General features: G+C 42.8%; 1 protein-coding gene and 1 pseudogene across 3 annotated transcripts in view; both read right to left on the reverse strand.

The window, feature by feature from the left end:
- The window catches only part of ALDH18A1 (aldehyde dehydrogenase 18 family, member A1), a 41,701-nt gene extending 23,310 nt beyond the window's left edge, over positions 1 to 18,391 (reverse strand). Inside the window, exons 1-5 of one of the 2 annotated variants that reach the window (XM_010832992.1) lie at positions 17,900 to 18,391; positions 14,528 to 14,643; positions 6,417 to 6,631; positions 1,075 to 1,224; positions 881 to 985 (exon numbers count right to left, since the gene is read on the reverse strand). In XM_010832992.1, the coding sequence (XP_010831294.1) occupies positions 881 to 985; positions 1,075 to 1,224; positions 6,417 to 6,631; positions 14,528 to 14,615 (558 nt within the window). In that variant the 5' untranslated portion in view covers positions 14,616 to 14,643; positions 17,900 to 18,391. The remainder of the gene's footprint in view (positions 1 to 880; positions 986 to 1,074; positions 1,225 to 6,416; positions 6,632 to 14,527; positions 14,644 to 17,899) is intronic. The other variant, XM_010832991.1, reaches the window with a different exon arrangement.
- Positions 12,217 to 12,688, reverse strand: LOC104983535 (annotated as a pseudogene). Its single transcript, XR_824661.1, has one exon. The product of XR_824661.1 is annotated as a 60S ribosomal protein L27 pseudogene (transcript).
- Positions 18,392 to 19,406: the final 1,015 nt, after the last annotated feature.

The following is a 19,406-nucleotide window of genomic DNA, read 5'->3' on the forward strand; positions in this document are numbered from 1 at the left end:
CATCATCTGTATATAAAAACATCTGTGTAAATGACAGGGTCAGAGGCAGCAAATCTGAAAATAACTTGGGAAGTTAGGTTTTTTTTTAGTTGTTTGGTGATATTTAAATGTTTCTATTTGGTGTACAGTTGTATAGTTGATTAAAAAATACAACTGACAAGAATTCTGTAAATTAGGGTAAAAAAGAAATAATGTAGAAAGAAGATTCTAGAACATTCAGGCGGTAACCTCATGTTCCGTGAGGACTGGAACATGGCTGATTTGTTTGCTGCAGTATCCCCGATGTCTAACAGACTCCTCAGTACACAATGGTGCACAATAAACATTTGCTAAATGAATTAAAAACCAACGAACCAACAGCAATATCCTTCACATATATAATACTTCTTATACACATATATATGTATATACTTCTTATACTATATATAATACATAGTAGATATGTATTATATAAGGCAACCAGACGTAAGGAGAAACAAGCCACCCGAAGTCAAAGAAGTCAATGAAATAAAGACATCTAACCTATCTTCAGAGGAAGTATGGGTTCTTGGAGTAGTTCTAAGAGTTACAAGTATAGCAACAAGAGCTAACATTACTGAGAAAAGTATGTGTTGTACCAAACACATTAAATGCTTTTCATAAATTTTCTCATTGAGTCCTTCTGAAAACCCTCTGCAATAGGCACTGATGACATCCTCATTTTTCAATACGGAAACTGAGGCACAAAAAGGCTAAAGACTTTCTCAGATCTTCCATCTAGCAAGTGCTGAAGCTGAGACTGTATCCTGTCAGTCTGGCTCCAGAGCCCGGCTGGCAATCACCTTATTCCACGGGAATCACCCTCACAGGTCCCATCCCCTTGCAAAGATCAGCCTCTCACCTGGGCAGCACAGATGCTGTACTGGGTAAACATGGCTTCATACAAGGCCATCAGCCCACTCTGTCCAGCAGCTGCACAGGCTCGGGCTTCTAAGACTGGAATTGCCTGTAACATGCCAACAGACAAGGTGTGGTTGGGAGGGTGGGGAGGAGGCCTAAGGACCCAGTTATAGGGGGTGGGGAAGCCACACTCACCATCTCTTTCAGGTGGTTCTGCCCTGAGTGTAGGGCCTGCCTTACACTCTGAGACAGAAGGATCTCATGGCGCAAGCGTTGCTTGCCGAAGGCTACAGCTCCACTCGTCACCAGCATCATCTCTCGGCCTTGATTCTGCAGCACTGACACCTGACGATGACAAAGGAAAAGGCATAAGTTCCTGTAATATCTCTTTCCTCTCGTCACAAGAGATTCAGTCAGGGTAGACTAATGAGTGGATCCCAAGTGCCGGCTTATAGATCAGCACTGGGCTGGCTCTGGAAGAAATCACCCAGGTTGTGTGATAAAAATACAGAGTTCTACACATTTCCTCAAATCTGATAAGTAGATGGCAGACAGAAATGACAAGTTTTAATAAGGGGATTCTGGTATGCAGTCAGGTTTGGCACCAACAGGACTTGAAGATACACAGAACAGTCTATAATGTGGAAGGCCTACCTGTTTGAGGAAATGAAGCCCAGAACACAAGTTTGGAGCCAGGAAATGCAACATAAACTTAGCAGATGGCTTCTCAAATTCTAAGGCATGCCCTGGGGAGATGATGCTGTTTCCAGGGCACGTCTGACTCTTGTGGGCAGCCTCTGGCTAGACCAGGGACAGACGCTGCTGCTCTTCTGCTCTGTCTGCCTAAAACAGTGTTGGTTACTTTGTTTCCCACCTAGGAGGGATCCACATGAGAGAATCAAAGAGTCGATATTCCTAACCTGTCCATTCCTCCTGATGCTTTAACCCTAAAACCTGGATCAGGAACTTATGAGACAGCTACGATAAATCATAATCTAAAAAATTTATTTCTTACACAACATAGTAAATCAACTGTACTTTAATAAATTTTTTTGAAATGAGAAAAAACTTTTTATCATAGAAAATTTCATACTTAGGTAAAGTGGTAAGAATCAAATGATAAATTTCCATAGACTCATGACCCAGCTTCAACAACTATCTCACGGCCAATTTCTCACTCTCCAATATTCCTTTTATAGCTCCATTGTTATTTTAATATGAATCCCAGACTCCAGACACATTTGCTGGTTTGCAAATATTTCTGAAAGTAATTGCTAAAACACAAAGTAAACGCATATATCCACAAAACTAAATTTATTATCTAAAACATTTCAATAATTCCCTAATATCAAATATCCAGTCAGTGTTCACATTTCCCCACTTTTTTAAGCTTGCTTAAATTGAGATGCAAATTAAGCCCACACACTGCAATTAGTTGAATTCTTAATTCATTTTTAATCCATAGGTTCCCCTTTATCATTTTCTTCCCTTGTAATTGTTCGTTAAAGAAACTGGGTTGTCCCTCAAGGTTTCTCAACCTTGACTTTCCTGCTTCTGTCCCTGTGATACAGTTTAATGCTGTATTCTCTTTGCTGCAAACTGCTGTTAGGTATGGAGGTTTGATCTTTTATGTCAAGAATTCTTTACATGTCATGGTGTCCATCAAGGGGATACAGAAGGCCTGCATTCTTTCTGTGATGTTAGTTACTACTGATGATCATCACCAAGACCGGTTAATTCATTACGGGCTACACTGATATTCTAATTCATTCATTTCTTCCCTATTTAAAGGCTGGAATACTTCCATAAAGGGAAACTTTCCTTCATCAACTATATGGCTACCTTGAGGTATGACTTATATGTGAAAGGCACCACAGATGTGTCTTTCCCTTTATTCACCAGTTTCCTAAATGAGTAGGCTCTCTGGTGCCGGGAGCCAGTGTGAGGAACTCCACCCGTGGCAAAGGTCATGAGGAAGGAGGCTGGGCATACGCAAAGGCGGGATTGAGCCTCAGGAGTCCCCCTGGAAATTCTCGAGCACCTACCCCCAAAACCAGAGTCCGCCTACTTTACTGCTTTGTGCTCTCACCTACACCTCTGACTTTACGGGTGGCTGTCCCCCACCACCTCTCTCTGAAAAAGTTAATTTACAGCTCCAGTTGATAAAGTTTCTGGGCGTGACAAGAGTGTTTCAACCTACAAACTCCTTTGGAAGTCCTCTAGCCTGCCTGAACAGGTTCTTCCGGCCACATATGATTGTTCACAGCCTCCCAACCGTGAGAGGCATGAGATGTTCTAAGCTGTCTAAATATAGATTCCTTTGAGCAGTTAAAAGATTGATTAGAAATTGTATTGTTGAAGGGTTTTTCACTTGTTGGGCCAATGTTTGCTGCTAAGTTTCCATATCCCTTTCCTACTGTGTCCCTGGGAGTGTACTGATTAATATAATTGGTGTAGTAGCTTTAATGCTTGTAACCTTGGACCCTTGAGTTAATTCTTTTCTTGTTATAGCCCACCACACCTTTGCCCTATAGGAATGCAACTTTATCTAATGCTTTCAGAGGGTGGCGCCAGACTTTAGAATAATCACCTTTAAAGAAAAATAAGTTTTCTGAAGTAAGGGTCATAAAATGTTAACAGGCCTCCTGGCCAGAAAATGATGTAAATCACCTAAACTTTTGCATGTGATAAGTTTGCAGGAAGAAAGCCTGGCTTACTACTGACTCTACCCCTTCCCCCATTATCCTCTATGCACAACTTAAGGTATAAAAACTACTTTGGAAAATAAAGTGCAGGCCTTGTTCACCAAAGCTTGGTCTCCCCATGTTGTTCTTTCTCTCACCTTCTGGCTGAATTCCCATCTGGAGCATGGAGGCTCGTCAAGACTACTAATTATGCCTGGGCTTCTAAGATCTGACCGGGGAGGCCTTAGTGTCTCCTCTCCTTCGGGAGAACGGGAGGACACCTGCGGCCTACGTAGGTGACACAAATTCCTTGTCTTGGAATTTTATTAGCTTTCCACGTAAACCAAGTTATTCAGCCTCTTTTCTCCACTGAATTTTCTCACTGAGCTATCCTTATTTAACCACTCTTTAATTAACATTTAATAAGCTATTGTTTCCTGATCTCCAACGCCGTCCCCACTTCGAATTCCCTGGATCCACTGGGGCTGGACCCCAGCACTCTGGAATCCTTCAAAAGTAACCAATGAATATTTTTTAAGTATCATTGTCATTCATAGATTTAAATATATTTTACGTGCTTAAATTCAGTGCCATAATTATATTAATATTAATAAATATTAATAAAAATATTAATAAAATATTCAGATATTTCCATCTTTGGCCAATGGAATCTACTTTAAGTTGGTTCCTGAGTCTACCTAACATGATCAGATCCTTGGACAAGATAGTGGACTCTGTATGTCAGGACTGCCCTGGCCTAGAAAACTGTTCCTTAAGGTCCATGGGTGTCCCTAGAAGGAGAGCTGGCAACCTAAGCAAACCATTACCAGGTTCTCCCCACTTCATCAGGTTTCTCCTTTGCTCAAAATCTTCAATCTTCTTTTAGGCAGAAACTCAATTCCTCCACCCAGTGTCAAAGCCTTAACTAATGGAATTAGACACATTCTCCCTGATGAAATCACCTCCACTGCCTTCAAGCTCAGCTCCCTCCCTGACCCATCAGCATGCCAAACTCATTCCTGCTTTTGTCTCCTGTCTGGAGACTACTCCTGGAGCCTTCCTGTTCCCAGGACCACCAGGCTACACAATTCCAGGGGCACCATTCACAATGTGCACTTAGCAGCATGGAACACTTCCCCTTTGCTGTTTCAAATCCTGTCAGTCACAAAGGCTCACCCTGAGGTTCATCTCTCTGAGGAAGTTCCAACAGTGACCACATTCATCCAACCTTCCCACCTCCGGACCTGTCAGTACCTCTCATTTGGGTCCTCTCACTTGGATATGGTCTGCCTTGAACCATCACCTAATTATTTTGGGAGTCCCAGTTTATTCTGGTTTCCCAAGGGGAGAGACTACATACAGTTAGAGGCAGCCCTCTATTTACACAGGGACCAAACTCTGTCTCCAGATTGAATTACCAAGAGATCTGTGCAAGGAATCTTGGCTGTGGAAGGCCTCAAAGCAGAAGTAGCCCTTTGATAAACATTTGTTAAACTGAACTGAACTGAGGGACTCAATCTCAAAGGCAGATCTCATGATAATTGATGAGTACAGAAAATATATGATGAAAATTTCATCAAGTTTTAGCAGTATTCTAATACCCACTTCAGTAAAAATGTTTTTTAAAACTGAAAACATAGCTATGGAAGACAGAGCTGAGTTACAGCTAGGACAGAAAAACTCCAGCTTTATCTCAAGGATATTTGGATGTCTGGGTTTTTGACTCTTGGTCAAGAGTTTACAAACTATGACCTGCAGGTCAACTTTGACCTGCGCCTGTTTTTGGAAACAAAGTTTTATCAGAACACAGCCACACTTGTTCACTTACATACTGTCTAAGGTTGCTTCTGTGGTACAATGGTATGTGAGTAGTTGAGACGGACACTGAATGGCTTACAGAGAGTAACACATTCAGTACTGGTCTTTTACAGGAAAAGTTTGCTGATCCCCGCACTCCCAGAAAAGATACGGGTAGTGGGATTTGTGATGTGATGTTTAAAGTCCAAAACTCACATGTTGGCCCCTTAAAGTCAGCTTCTTTACTGATAAACTATCAGCAGTCAGTCTGGTAAAAAATTCCCACTGAAAACTCTGCTTGAGGCCTTGCAAAGCCAAGATTCCTTGCACAGACCTCCTGGTGATTCAATCTGGAAACAGTGTGTCCTTTTCAGATAAGGACCCTGGGGGGCTTGTGCACAGGATTTCTTTCAGCCCCTCAGTGCTTGCTTACCTTCCCTTCTGTGGCCTTGCATCCCTCTGCCTTTAAAGGAAAATCTTATATGGGTATTCTCTGTGGAGTCTGGTGAGTCTTTTCAAATATTTGAACTTGGGAAATATTTGCAATGACAGCTTCTACGTATTTCAAGATTACTGGGCTAATTTAAAAAGATAAAGCCTAGCAAAAGGTGGGGGGAAGCTCAATATTCACACAAATCTAGAGTTGGGTACTCAACTCTGACTATGACTACCTGGGGAACTTTAAAAACACAGAGGGGTGAGCCCCATCCCATCTTTACTTATTAAGTGGCTGAGTGTGAAGCCCAGGCATCGCCAAGCCCCTCGGTGATTTTAATGTGCAGCCAGGATTAAGAACCACTGACATACACAGCTCCTTCTCCCTAAGATGCCTGAGGGATGAACTGCACGAAATCAACTCTGCTCCTTGACATTCCCTCTGCTTGCCCTGGGATGCTTGTCTCCTGGTGGCACCTTTTCAGGAAAGGGAGTTTTCAGATCGGGTTAAATCTACTGTAGTCAAATGAGGATTATTTTTACAAGCTATGAAATCTGAAATGACAGCTTTAAAAATGGACTCTGTTTTAGTTCAGCTGAATTTTCCATCTTGGGAATTACCTGCTCAACAATAGACGCCAGGCGCCCCAGGGCCAGGCCACATTCATCCCCTCGGGTCACCACGGCACTTCCGAGTTTCACCACAATTCTCTTTGCATGCTTCAGCTCACTGCGGTGGGCAAAAGACTTGCCATGTGTACGACTGAGGGGCACAGTGATAAAGGGGATGTTGCTCCAAGAACGAACATGTCTGATGGCTGAGGGCTGAACACGACCTGCAAAACCCAAACAAAGTCAAACGCAAGAAAAAAAGAGAGAAATACGTGATATAATTTCTCATTGAAAACATGCATGCAAAATAGTAACCAGTTCAGCCACCAAAAAATAGTTTTACCATTCTCAACTGAAGAAAACCAGTATATCAAAAGCCACATCGAGCATGTTTTAGTCCAGTATTGTGTGGAGTTTGTATCCAGTACACAGGTACACTCCAATATTGCTGGTCAAGAATTTATACAAAATCTTTCCTGAAGACATGTTGGCAAAATGTATTAAAAACCTTAAAAATATTCACATCTTTGATTCAGCAATTTCACATTCAGGAAATTTAATCTAAGGAACTAATCAGAGATAGAGACAAAGAAATTAATCAGCAGGCTATTCATCAGCATTATTTATAATAGGAAAAATCAGAAGCAGAGTAAATGTTCAAAAACAGGCAGGAAGATTTAATATTTTTAGAATTTTTAATAATATGGGGAAGTGGCCATGATATGTTGTTTCACATGCATTTCTAAATGCATACAAAAAGGTAAATAAATAAAAATATTAATCTCATTTTATCTCATGATGATATTATGGGTGACTTATTTTTCTTTATTCTTATCTATGTTTTCCAAACTTAGGCAGCAAAAATGTATTGCTTTCATAACCAGAAAAATATGTGTGCTTTTAAAGAAACCACACTGCTATAAAAGTCTGATTAGCTAAGACAATATAAAGTAACTGGTATAAGTAATAAAAAATCATAACTAATCTCCCTATAAATTTTCTCTCAAACATGGCAGCAAGAATTCAGATAGCTGTAACAAGGATAAAAGAAACTGGATAGCTTTCTGAAGGAAAAATAATGTTGGAGTCAGATCCTTCTTTGTATCCCTGTGGACATCTGCCCCTAATCAATTCTTTCCTGATTCTTCTTGTAACACTGAACAAGATTTCTAAGAAACCAAACAAAAACAAACAAATAAATAACCCCAAAAAGAATCCTCACCACAACAAAACAAAAAACTTGATTAAAAAGCTGAAAGTAAGTCACACCTGAACATCAGGCACTGAACCTCCTTATCACTTCTCGTGAATCCAACTTCCTGCTGACTGCCTTCCCTCACAGTTTTCTACCTATCACCACAGACCTTAATAAATACTGGAATGAGTTACTAAAGTAATCATTCTGAGCCACCTTTCAGACTATTCTTCTATAATTCTATTATTAGAGTAACCTCCTTCACTTGAATCAACTATTCTCACCTCCCTTTATATTTACAGATTTCTCAGAATTTCTCTACCAAGTGCCTCTATCTCCCGACCACTGACTCCTCTAACTGTAACTGAGTGTCCGCTGTCTCTGTCTACACTACAAAAATTAGGGTAAAGCAGGCAGATCCCTATTCTCATGGACCAGAAGATCACTGTGTGTTCTCCTCCCTCTCTACCTCCTTCACACACAAACCTGAGAAAGAACATTTTAAATGAAGTCATAAAGAGTCTTTTCTCTCCTCTCTTAAATAACCATTTCTTTAAGTGACAATGTTTCAGATCTGTGGAGATTAAAGAAAGACGATATGGTCTTTTTTCACAACAGACTTGCAATCTGGTTTCAGCAGACAGCTGCACAGTAAGCCCATCACCTGGGATAGAACTGGAGCTTGACACCCTTGCTAGACCTGTTCCTGGTGAGGGGGTCCTAGGAACCAAAGGACCGGTGTGTTGTGGGGGCTGTTCCCTGGACAGCTCTCTGTCTTCATCAGGTTCATCGATATAGGTACCCTGGCCTAATCTTCAAGGATACTATCTTAAGCAATATACACACCTAAGTCTAAGCATAAAAGCTGTATACCTAATAGTTTTGGCCCCACTGACCTGATGGAGGAAGGGGTGTAGAGGGAGAGACTTACTCTCCTGGAGTTTGGACCTATGATCGTCAGTGGCTGTATGTAGCGCTCAGAGCTGTACCCGTGCAGCATGCATCTCTCTTAACAGCTTTCAAGGCCTGGTGGCCACTTTTCTCTCCTGTGCATTGTAGCACATGTCCTGGCCTAGAAAAGTGCTGCGCATGGGTGGGGCAATCTGAGAGGGCACCTCAGGGACACAGGTAGTGACAAGCAGGTAAGTCCTAGCAGGCCAGGTTAGCATGAATGAAACTCCTGATCCACAGTCTGTATCAGCAGAAGAGGGTGGCATGGCTTGGTGCCAGGCAGTCAAGGGTCACTCTGGCGACAGGCAACTGGGTCACAGCACATCAAGTTTAAGGAAAGGTTCGAGAAGAGGCCACATCTATGAACAAGGTTTTAAGCAAATAAAAGCTCAGTCACATCTAGTGGGCTCCGCGCCAAGGAGCATTCTATGGCGCCCAGGGCTTTCCCAGGTTTCCTATTCTGTGACAATGTGACAATGCTGTCACCCTTCTAGATTGACTCTATCTTCCTTGAGGGCATTTTTTACATTCTGCAGTGTATTATACTTTTTGGGGTTCAAATGAAGAACTGAGAAGGCCTTGATTAGTTAGGAAAAATCCACGGCTTCTGAATAGGTAATCTCTTCCCATCTTCTAAGGACCTTTAGGCCCCAAGTCTCAAAGAAAAGCCATCTACTCCTGTTAAGGATGAAGGGATACCAAGGTACATATGTATACACATGTGCTGGGGGGAGGGGCTGCCCATATTCATCGAAAGTGCCACGAGTCACACTTCAAGGGAGAAGCCCTTTAGCTTTTCAGCATCAGAGTCCTAATACTCAATAATGAGGCTGTATTTCAGGCCTGAACAGGAAGGGACCTGGAGATGATTTCTATCTCCCTTCCTGCCCTTCCACTTCCCTCTGTTTGTATCTATACGCTTTCTCATTTGCCTTTTCTCTTGTTTGCTCTTCTGCTCATCATGGTCAGTGAACATGGGGCTCCAGAAATAACTGAATACAAAGAAAAATCTAGGGATAAGATTACAAAGTGTCTCCTGTGAATGAGTCTAATAAGAATAAACAATAATATCAATAATAAAAACCCTAAAGTGAATACTATATACCAGGAACTGTGTTAAAACTATTCCTACACCTTATACAGAGGCACAGGAAATATGAAGGGAGTGTCTGACTCTGGAGTCAGACTTCCTGGGTTGGAATCTCAACTCCTTCACTTACTTGCTGTTACCTCATTTTCCTCATAAGGTTTTTGTGGAGGATGAAATGAGTTAATGCATGAACAGGGACTGGCACAAAGTAAACACTTAATAAATATTAGGTGGTATATAAAAATGTGTTAGCTATGACTATCATCATCTTTGTGAATTCTCATGAGTTAAGACTCAGAAGTTAGGTATTACTATGCGTTAGTTTTTATTATTTAGTTCAGTTCAGTCGCTCAGTTACGTCCAATTCTTTGCGACCCCATGGACTGCGGCACGCCAGTCCATCACCAACTCCCGGAGTTTACTCAAACTCATGCCCATTGAATTGGTGATGCCATCCAACCATCTCATCCTCTGTCGTCCCCTTCTCCTCCCGCCTTCAATCTTAGCCTCATTTTATACATAAGGAAGCCGCGGCTCAGAGAAGTTGAATAACTTATCAGCATTATCAGACTGCAAAAACGGCCACAATACTTGAAACTGTTCCCATCCACAGGTAGAATCTATTTTCTCCTCTCCTGGCCCTCTGACTTGCTTTGACCAATACAGTGCAGCAGAGCCCGCACTGTATAAACAAGCCTAGCTGTTTACAACACTGTATACAAGCCTGTTTTAACTTCGATGAGATCCAATTTATCAGTTTTTCATTTTATGGGCTATACATGTGTGCTAAGTCTCTATAGTCGTGACCTACCGTTTTCTAAAAGCCTGTTTAAAACACTATATACAAGCCTAGCTCTGTATAAACTCTGAGCTTAGGTCACAGAGACCTTGTTACTCCTAAGCTTGCTGTTCTTGGGAAGCACCATGTGAAGAAGCCATGGATAGCCTGCTGTAGGATGGGAGACCATGTGGAACAGAGATGATCTGTCACCCCAGGAGACTCCCCACTGGCCTTCAACAATCAACCCTGACCTGGGCCAAAGTTGAGAGCTGACAAGGACATGGAACCACTGTGTAGCTGAGCCTGATCCAAAATGCCAGCTCATGGAATTGTGACCTAAATCCATAGCTGTGGTCACTAAGTAAGTAGCAGAGGTAGTTTTCAAACATAGGGAGCCTAGTTTCAGACCCTCAGCTTTTAAACTTTACACTCTTCTTTGCATGAAAGCTTCCCTTGTGGCTCAGACAGTAAAGAATCTGCCTGCAATGTGGGAGATACAAGTTTGATCCCTAGGTCAGGAAGATCCCTTGGAGAAAGAAACAGCAAACCACTCCAGTGTTCCTGCCTAGAGAATTCCATGGACAGAGGAGCCTGGCGGGCTACAGCCCATGGGGTTGCAAAGAGTTAGACATGACTGAACAACTATACTTGCATGAATGGGAAACAGATTTTTCCAATGGTGATAAGCTTGATTAGCTGGTAAGCAAGTCCTCTTGCAGAAAGGTTTTGAGATTTGTTGATAACATTTAGGTGTTATCAAGGAGACAGGTAATTCAATATATCATAAACAGCCTTTGTAACTAGACCTCTATAAGCAAAAAAAAAAAAAGAATCTTGACCTAACTATCACACCTTATACAAATATTAATTCAAAATGGATCATGGGACTTCAATGTAAGCACAAAACTTTTAGGGAAAAAAACACAGAAGAAAATCTTCAAGATCTAAGGCTATAAAAGAGTTCTCAGATTTGAGCTCACATGTACAATCCATGGGCTTCCCAGGTGGCGCAAGTAGTAAAGAAAGAATCCGCCTACCAACACAGGAGATCCCAGTGACTCGGGTTCGATCCCTGGGTCAGGAAGATCCCCTGGAGGAGGGTATGGCAACCCACTCCAGTATTCTTGCGTGGAGAATCCCACGGACAGAGGAACCTGGTGGGCTACAGTCCATGGGGTAAAAAACAGTAGGTCACAACTATAGGGACTTAGCACACACATACAATCCATAAAATGAAAAACTGATAAATTGGATCTCATCAAAGTTAAAAAAACAAAAATCACTTTCCTCTATGAAAGACCCTGTTAAGGGACTTAAATGGCAAGCCACAAACTGGGAGAAAATATTTTCAAAGCACAAATCCAACCAAGGACTAGTATCTAGCAGACGTTAAAAAACTCAAAGTTCAACAGTAGAAAACCAAACAATCCAATTAAAAACGACATTTCACAATGAGGATATTCAGACGGCAAATGAGCACATGAAAAGATGTTCAATCTCATCAGCCAACAGGGAAAAGGAAAACCACAGTGAGATATCATTATGTATCTATCAAAATGGATAACTAAAAGAGTGGCAACATCAGATGCTGTTGAGGATGAGGAGAAAGTAGATCACTCATACACTGTTGGTGTGAACGTAAAATGGTACAGCCACTGCAAAAACAGTTTGCCAATTTCTTATGAAACTAACTACCACATTGCACTGAGCAGCTTCAACTGCAAGCAACAAATTCTGGTAAATTCTCTTTTCATTTCCATTCTGTTATGAATATTTTCTAATTTTCCTTCTTTTTTTTAAAATGTTTTTAACTGAGACAGACCTAAAATCGCAGCTTCTGGAAGAACCATTTGTTCTTGCCGGTCTTGTATCTCTCCTCATACTTGACCTTGGCTTCTCGTCGGGCCTTGCGTTTGAGAGCAGGGTCTCTGAAGACATCGTTGTTGACAACAGTTTTGTCCAAGGGGATATCCACAGAGTACCTTGGGGGCATGAGGTGATTATAATTATAAACTTTCACAAAAGACTTGATCTTTGACCTCTTGGCGATTTTCTTCTTGCCCATGGCAGCTGTCATTTTGCGTGGATAGCGATCAATTCCAGCCACCAGACCATGGCTGTAGGGTCGGTCTGAGGTGCCATCATCAGTGTTCTTCACGATGACCGCTTTGCGTCTGGAGTAGTGACTGGCCAGGACCAGCACCACCTTTCCGGGTTTCATGAACTTACCCATTTCAGCAGCTACCACTCGAGACTAAAGCAGAAAGGGTCCAATTTTCCTTCTTATGGCTTAGATATACCCATCATTTAAAAGTGAACATTTAATTTCCAAATACACGGGGTTTTTAAAGTATCTTTAATGTTAATTTCTCATTTTGATACTAATTTCTCACTTAAATGTTTTCTTCTCTGCAATCATCCTCTGTGTTTTTTCAGTCTTCTAGCTTTATTGAGGCTTTCAATGGCTTTCAGTGTGATCTCTTTTGTCACACTTCATTTGAAAATACGTGAGTTATTTTCAAATATCTTTTGATATTGATTTCTAACAGAATTCCACAGAGATAAGAGAACAGACTCTGTATGATTTAAATACCTTTAGACTATGAACTTTTTGCACCTTGTTTTATATTCCTGGATATCTTCCAGTGTCTCCTAGTTATAGTCTATGGAAACTTGAACATGATTTGTATCCTACTATTCTGTGAAAATTGTGTAAATGTTAATTATGTTGAATTCATTTATGGTGCTTTTCAGGTGTACCATATCCTTCTACTTTTCTGTATATTCACTCTATTAATTTTTAAGAGTGATATTGAAACTCCAACTAAAAATTTATCTACTTAAAAAAATTTTTAAATATAATGGAACTACAAGTAACTTTGTTCTATATTTTCCAAGTCTCCTGTAAATGTATTAAGCATACTTTCTTTTTTTTTTTAATTAATTTATTATTTATTTGGCTGTGCTGGGGTTTTAGTGGTGGCACCCAGGAATCTTCAATCTTCACTATGGCTCGAGGGACCGTGGCATGTGGGATCTAGTTCCCTGGGCAGGGATCGAACCCAGGCCCTCCGCTTGGGGAGCATGGAGCCTTTGCCTCTGGACCATCAGGGAAGTCCCTAAGCATACTTTCATAATTTAAAAAAGAGAGAGAAAAATTAACTACCACATGCAACCAACACACAACCCGGAAACTGAACTATTGGACATTTATGCCAAATAACCACAACTATATTCACACAAAATCCTGTACACAAATGTTCACAGCAGTCTTATTCACCACAGACCAAAAAAGTAACCAGATATCCTTCAATGATGAATGGTTACACTAACTGTGGCACCCCCATACCACTAAATACTACTCGGTCATAAAAATAAACAAAGTGATACAGACAACAAGAATCTCCAGAGATTTACGCTGAGTAAAAAAGGTCACCCCCAAAGGTCAGATACTGTATGATTTCATTTACATAACATTTACAAATTATAAAAATGGAGAACAGATTATAGGCTGCCAAGGGTTAGGGACAGGAAGCAGGATGGTTAGATAAGAGAAACTGAAGGATTCCATAGTGATGGAAATCTTAACCCGCTTCTGTCCACACTGATACCCTGGTTGAGACACCGGGATAACTAGGTATAAGTGCTCTCTTTGTATTTGTTCTTAAAGCTGCAAGTGAATCTATAATTATCTCAAAATTAAACACTTCATTACAAAAAAGGGAATGAACAATAATAGCCTGCAAAAAATCTGGGGGGATTAAATAAAAGTAATATTTTATCTTTAAAAATCTTTTTAAATTTTGAGGGTTTTTTTTTTTTACATACCAGAAGCTGTAAAATTAAAGTACACAACTTCATGAGTTTGCAGGTAAGTATACACTTGTGAAACCATTGCCATAATCTATGCCATAACCTGTCTATCCCCTCCAAAAACTTTACGTTATTGGTAAATACAAACACAGCATTTCAGCAGTATGCTGCTTCCCTGCTTATTGCCTTTGTCCAATTCTGCCAAATAAGTTTTTTTCCTCTTTAAAACTTTGTTTTCAAACACACTTGGACCAAACCTCCCACATACTTATGTTTCCTAGGATACCTACGAGATCTGGAGAGTATTGTGGGCTGGACCCAGGGCAGGAGACGCTGGGTGAAGGACTGGGACCCAGAGCGGCAGACTTGACTCAACATGCTGTGAGGTGGTCACTGACCAAGGTACCTGCAGAATTCATTTTTAAAAAATAAATAATCAAAATACTAGACAGTTCCTTTTACTTTCATCCACCTCCCCACACCGAGAGTAAAAACTTGACTCTCCTGATCCAAACTCTTCTATATTAGAGGAACTCCTACCTCTTCTACATACAGAAAACAGAGAAAAACAAACGGCTCCTCCCCCAAGCTCTGACTCTATTCTTCCTTGCTTAGGACCATCTTAAGTTTTTTTTTCTGTTTGTTTTTAATAAATTTATTTCTATTTTTTGGCTGCACTAGGTCTTCACTGCTGTGCATGGGCTTTCTCTAGTCGTGGCGAGTGGGGGTTACTCTTCATTGCAGTGCAAAGACTACTCATTGTGGTGGCTTCTCCTGTTCGGGAGAGTGGGTCCCAGGCACGCAGGCTGCATTAGTTGTGGCATGTAGGCTCAGCAGTTGTGGTGCACAAACTTAGTTGCTTCGAGGCAGGAGGGATCTTCTTGGACCAGGGATCAAACCCATGTTCCCTGCATTGGCAGGTGAATTCTTAACTACTAGACCACCAGGGAAGTCCCAGGGCCATCTTAGTTTTTATAGAAAAAAATAGGAACTAAGTATTATGAATATTTTGAGTGACAAAAAACATCTTCAAGGTATAATGTTTATCTACTGATATTAAATCTTCACTACAATTTCTACACCATTAGGGAGTCTTCAACCAATCAAAAACAGATTCCACATTCCATAAGCAGCCACCTCCACCTTCCTTCTCTCATCTCCCAAAAGAACTCTGAAAACCACATATTTGAAGTATCAGCTTGATCCCTGCTGACACAAGGAGAGGGAGGAAAGGTCAGAGATGGCGGCTTTGTCTTTCTTCTTGCTATCCAGAAGAGTCCAAAGCATACTCTTCAATCCCTGGGAGGGAGTGGCAACACCTGAAAATGGCTGGCATTTGGAACGACCCTGGGTACACCTCATGGAGGATGAACACACAGCTAGTTTTCAGACCTGGGTTGTGGGCATTTTGCCACTGCAGGTCAAACTTAAGATTTTAGAAAAAGAATAGTTTTTTTCATAAAAAGGCAGGAGGCTTCTTCCTATGTGTGTGTATATTAATATATAAATATACTCACACAGAGAGACTATGCCATTCATTATTGCAGCTCTCACACTACAGGGACATGGTTTTCATGAGATAAGAAAAATCCTTCATCTTGCTTCTGGGCCTCCTTTTAACTTCTGCTCTACGCGTTAACAGATATATTCCAACTGTCTTACACATGCCTCACGGTGTTTAAACATGCCTAAAAAGACTAGCATTTTGCCCGAAAGTGAAGAGAAAGAAGGAATGGTTAATGCTCTTCAATTTATACTGCACAAAGGTACAAAAAGGAGAAGAGACTGGCAGGATACATCTGTCTCACAAAATACGGCATCTGCATAAGCAAGAGAAAGTGGTAAGTGCTGTCTTTGTTGACTTCAGTGTTTGTGACAGTAAGGAAGGTTCCAAGAGAAAATTATTTGCGTAATACTGAAGCATGCTATGAGGCCATGATCTATGTTTGCTGCTTATACAAATTCCTTCTGAAATTGCTGCTAAACAATTATTTATACATGAATTCACCCAAATAATTCTAGAAGAGCCAAAAGGGTAAAACAATCAAATAATGACCCTAAAATTCTAATTCCATCACCTTCACAAACTTTCCCCAGCAACTCTAGCATTCAAAGTTGGATATATTCCTACAGGTTAGTTTCCAACTGGTTCGTGCCATTGTTGACTTTCCCAAAAGGATTATAAACTTCCTACCAAAGGCATGGTAAACATGGGAAACAATCAAGCTTTGCGCTCGCTAGCTGTATGCCTTGCAATCTTTTAAAGTCTCAGTCTCCTCATCTGTAAACCAGGGACAATAACAATAAGGACCTCGTGGAATTATTTTGAGAGAATGTAGTAACTGCATTCCAAGAATGGAATGCCTGGATACAAGAGATGCTCAATAAACATCTACTCTCATCCATCTGTCTTTTAGGCACTAATGTTATTATATCTTACAACCACTTTCTTCCTTATTTCTTTCAGGACCTGTCACTGGAACAAAGAATTTCATAGCCTCTGATGGGCAGACATAGTCACAAATTATACTTATTGACTATTTATCTCTCTCTTATCTATGAAAAACCAAGAAAGCTCTGAATGTTTAAGGTCAATCAGTTATCACGTTGAAGATTGATGTAGAAACCAGGCCTCCTGGCCTCTCCCATCACCTCTGCCTGACCCCGCCCTCACTGCAAAGGATAGTTCATCCTCCCAGAATTTATTATGCCCTCGTAAAATAGATAGCTAATCTCAGGGAGCAAAGGGTATGTGTGTCTGTCTAGACCCCGTGTAATCAAATGAAAAGTTCCCATGTTTTGACTCAGGACATTTCTCAAGTACTTCTTTACAGGTTCCGAACAGATAGTCCTTATCTTACTTACTTGAATAGAGAACTGAACTTTAGTCTCAGCAAACTAAATACAGAAATACAAGCTTCCTATATGGTTCACCTGTTAAAGACAAAGCCCCAATGATAAACCTCACCTCCTCTAGAGAGGGGAACCGAGACGGGGGAGGGGGATGGATCTGGGTCCGCCCAGCCCTGATGAGCCACGGAAAGAATTATCCACAGACCTCCTGCCACACTGCAAAAGGCAGTCGTGAGCGAGCTCTCCTGCTGCGGGGTCGGAGGGGCAGGGGCGGGGGAGGTTTTCAAGAGGGGATCACGAAGGCCCAGGCAGGCCGCGCGGGACTGCACACATAGGCCCCTGACAGCTGTGTGGACAGTTACAAACAGGGCGAAACCCCACCACTCATGCAGGTGCACTTGAAGCTGGTTCCGGGATCCCGGGCCGAGAAGGCATCAGGCGCTGGGTCTTCAAGCCTCCATATGGATCAGTTTCTGCATCTGGGTGTATCCGAGGGGGTCGGGGAGTTCGAGGGCGCACAAGCCCCCGCAGCCCTCGGGCCTCCGCGCGCCGGCGGCGAGTGGCGATGCAGCGCGCTCTGGGAGGCCCAGCCCGCCGCCATCCCTCTGCGCCCACACCCACTTACGGGTCCGACCCCCATCACTCTGCTCCCGCTCAGGCCGCGCGGACCTGCAGTCCCCACGGTCGCCCGTGACCTGGTGCGCACCCCTTCCCTTGCCTCAGCCCGGGTGCCGCCTCAGCCCTCACGCAGGCTCCGGCGCCTCGCCATCCCCGCCACCGTCCCCGTCATCCTTGTGGCCCGCTCATACCTGCCTCGCCTCAGCCGCTGGGCCCCACCACCCGGCCCGCACTCCACGCCACGCGTCTCTCGCGCCGGCTTACTCCCCTTTTTCTTCCGTCCACGTCCAGCAAGATGACGTTACGTCAGCAGCGCTGGAGTAAACCCAGGCCGCAAGGACTCCGCTGTTGACGCGAGGCGGCTGGCTGACCCCGAGCTGCGCTGCGGCAATGGCGTAGGTGCGTTTGGAGAATCGGGCCCGCGCTCCACGTGGCGAGCCCCGCCCGCTGAGGCCCGCAGACGCCAGGGGGCGGAGCTCGAGTGCTCTGTGTGAACGTCCGCGTCCCAGCGGCAGACCCGGACAGGGGCCACGGAGAGTCGCCCCTCGGACCTTCCCCGGGAGGCAGAAAGGACGCCTGGATTCCTCAGCTGCTGGTAGATCCCATACGATGTGTTTGCCAGTATTGATCATTGTATCTCAGCCACACCTCGGAAATAGATTGGATCAGTTTGCACGTATTTGAGGATCCCGCACTCCAGGCAAACAACTAATGCTGTTAAAATGGAAATATTTTGACAGAGATTAAATGATTTGCCCCCTAGTCGCCTTGAGCTTCCCCCAGGGGTCCCAGCCCAACTGTTGTTTAGCAAGGGCATTGGTGAGGCTACTGTATTCTAAAATAGTAGTATTTAATCTCTGACAGTTGGATTCACCCTTAAAGTTAGAGTTCGGACTCTGTCCTTTTCTACTTGCAGTGTTTTCCTCAAAGGGCATGTTTCTGCATAGACAGGCCTAGACGTATCGCTGGGCACGTAGGTGGTTGGGGTTGCAAGAACACTTTGGTGGAGGTTTGTTAGGAAGGCATCTTGCCCGTTGTGGGGTAGTTCCTGAGAACAGTGCTGAGCCTATTCCTCGTTCATTAAACTTCGGCTACTTTGTGGCAGGCATTCCCTAGGTTCGGAGGAAAACATGGTCACCTTACGGGAGAGACAGACCTGTGAGCAAATGGTTACACTATTTGATTAATGTTAGAGGAGCCGTGTCTGGGGATTCAGGCAAGTCTGAAAAGAGTAGACATTCGAATTGGGGGAAGCGGGGAGCAGGATCGCAGGAGGAAGAGGGAATGGAATGTCTGGAGGCAGGAGACGCCTTGTGAGGAGAGGCTACATGTGGGACGTGACAGGAGAGGTGTTTGGGGGAGGGGGGAGAAGGGGCTTGTAAAATTTTTGTGACAGGCCAAAGAATTTGAATATTTTCATCCTCAAAGTTAGAGAACCCTGACTTTCAAAGTACTGGAGTGACATGATCAGCTCTGTGTGTCTGAAATCAGTAGAGAGGGGTTTAAGCTGGGAGCTCACTTAGCCTATTGCAAAGGCCCGAGTAAGAAATGATGGCTGGGGAAAAGGCTCCAGCAGCAGACAGGGAGCATAAAGGAGGGAGAGCTGACTTTGTTCACTACTTGGAAGAGGGAGAATGAGAGACAAGGAGGTGGTTGTTGCTGTTCAGTCGCTGAGTTGTGTCTGACTCTTTGTGGCCC

This window comes from Bison bison, unplaced genomic scaffold, assembly GCF_000754665.1.
Source record: "Bison bison bison isolate TAMUID 2011002044 unplaced genomic scaffold, Bison_UMD1.0 scf7180017862979, whole genome shotgun sequence".
Lineage (NCBI taxonomy): Eukaryota > Metazoa > Chordata > Mammalia > Artiodactyla > Bovidae > Bison > Bison bison.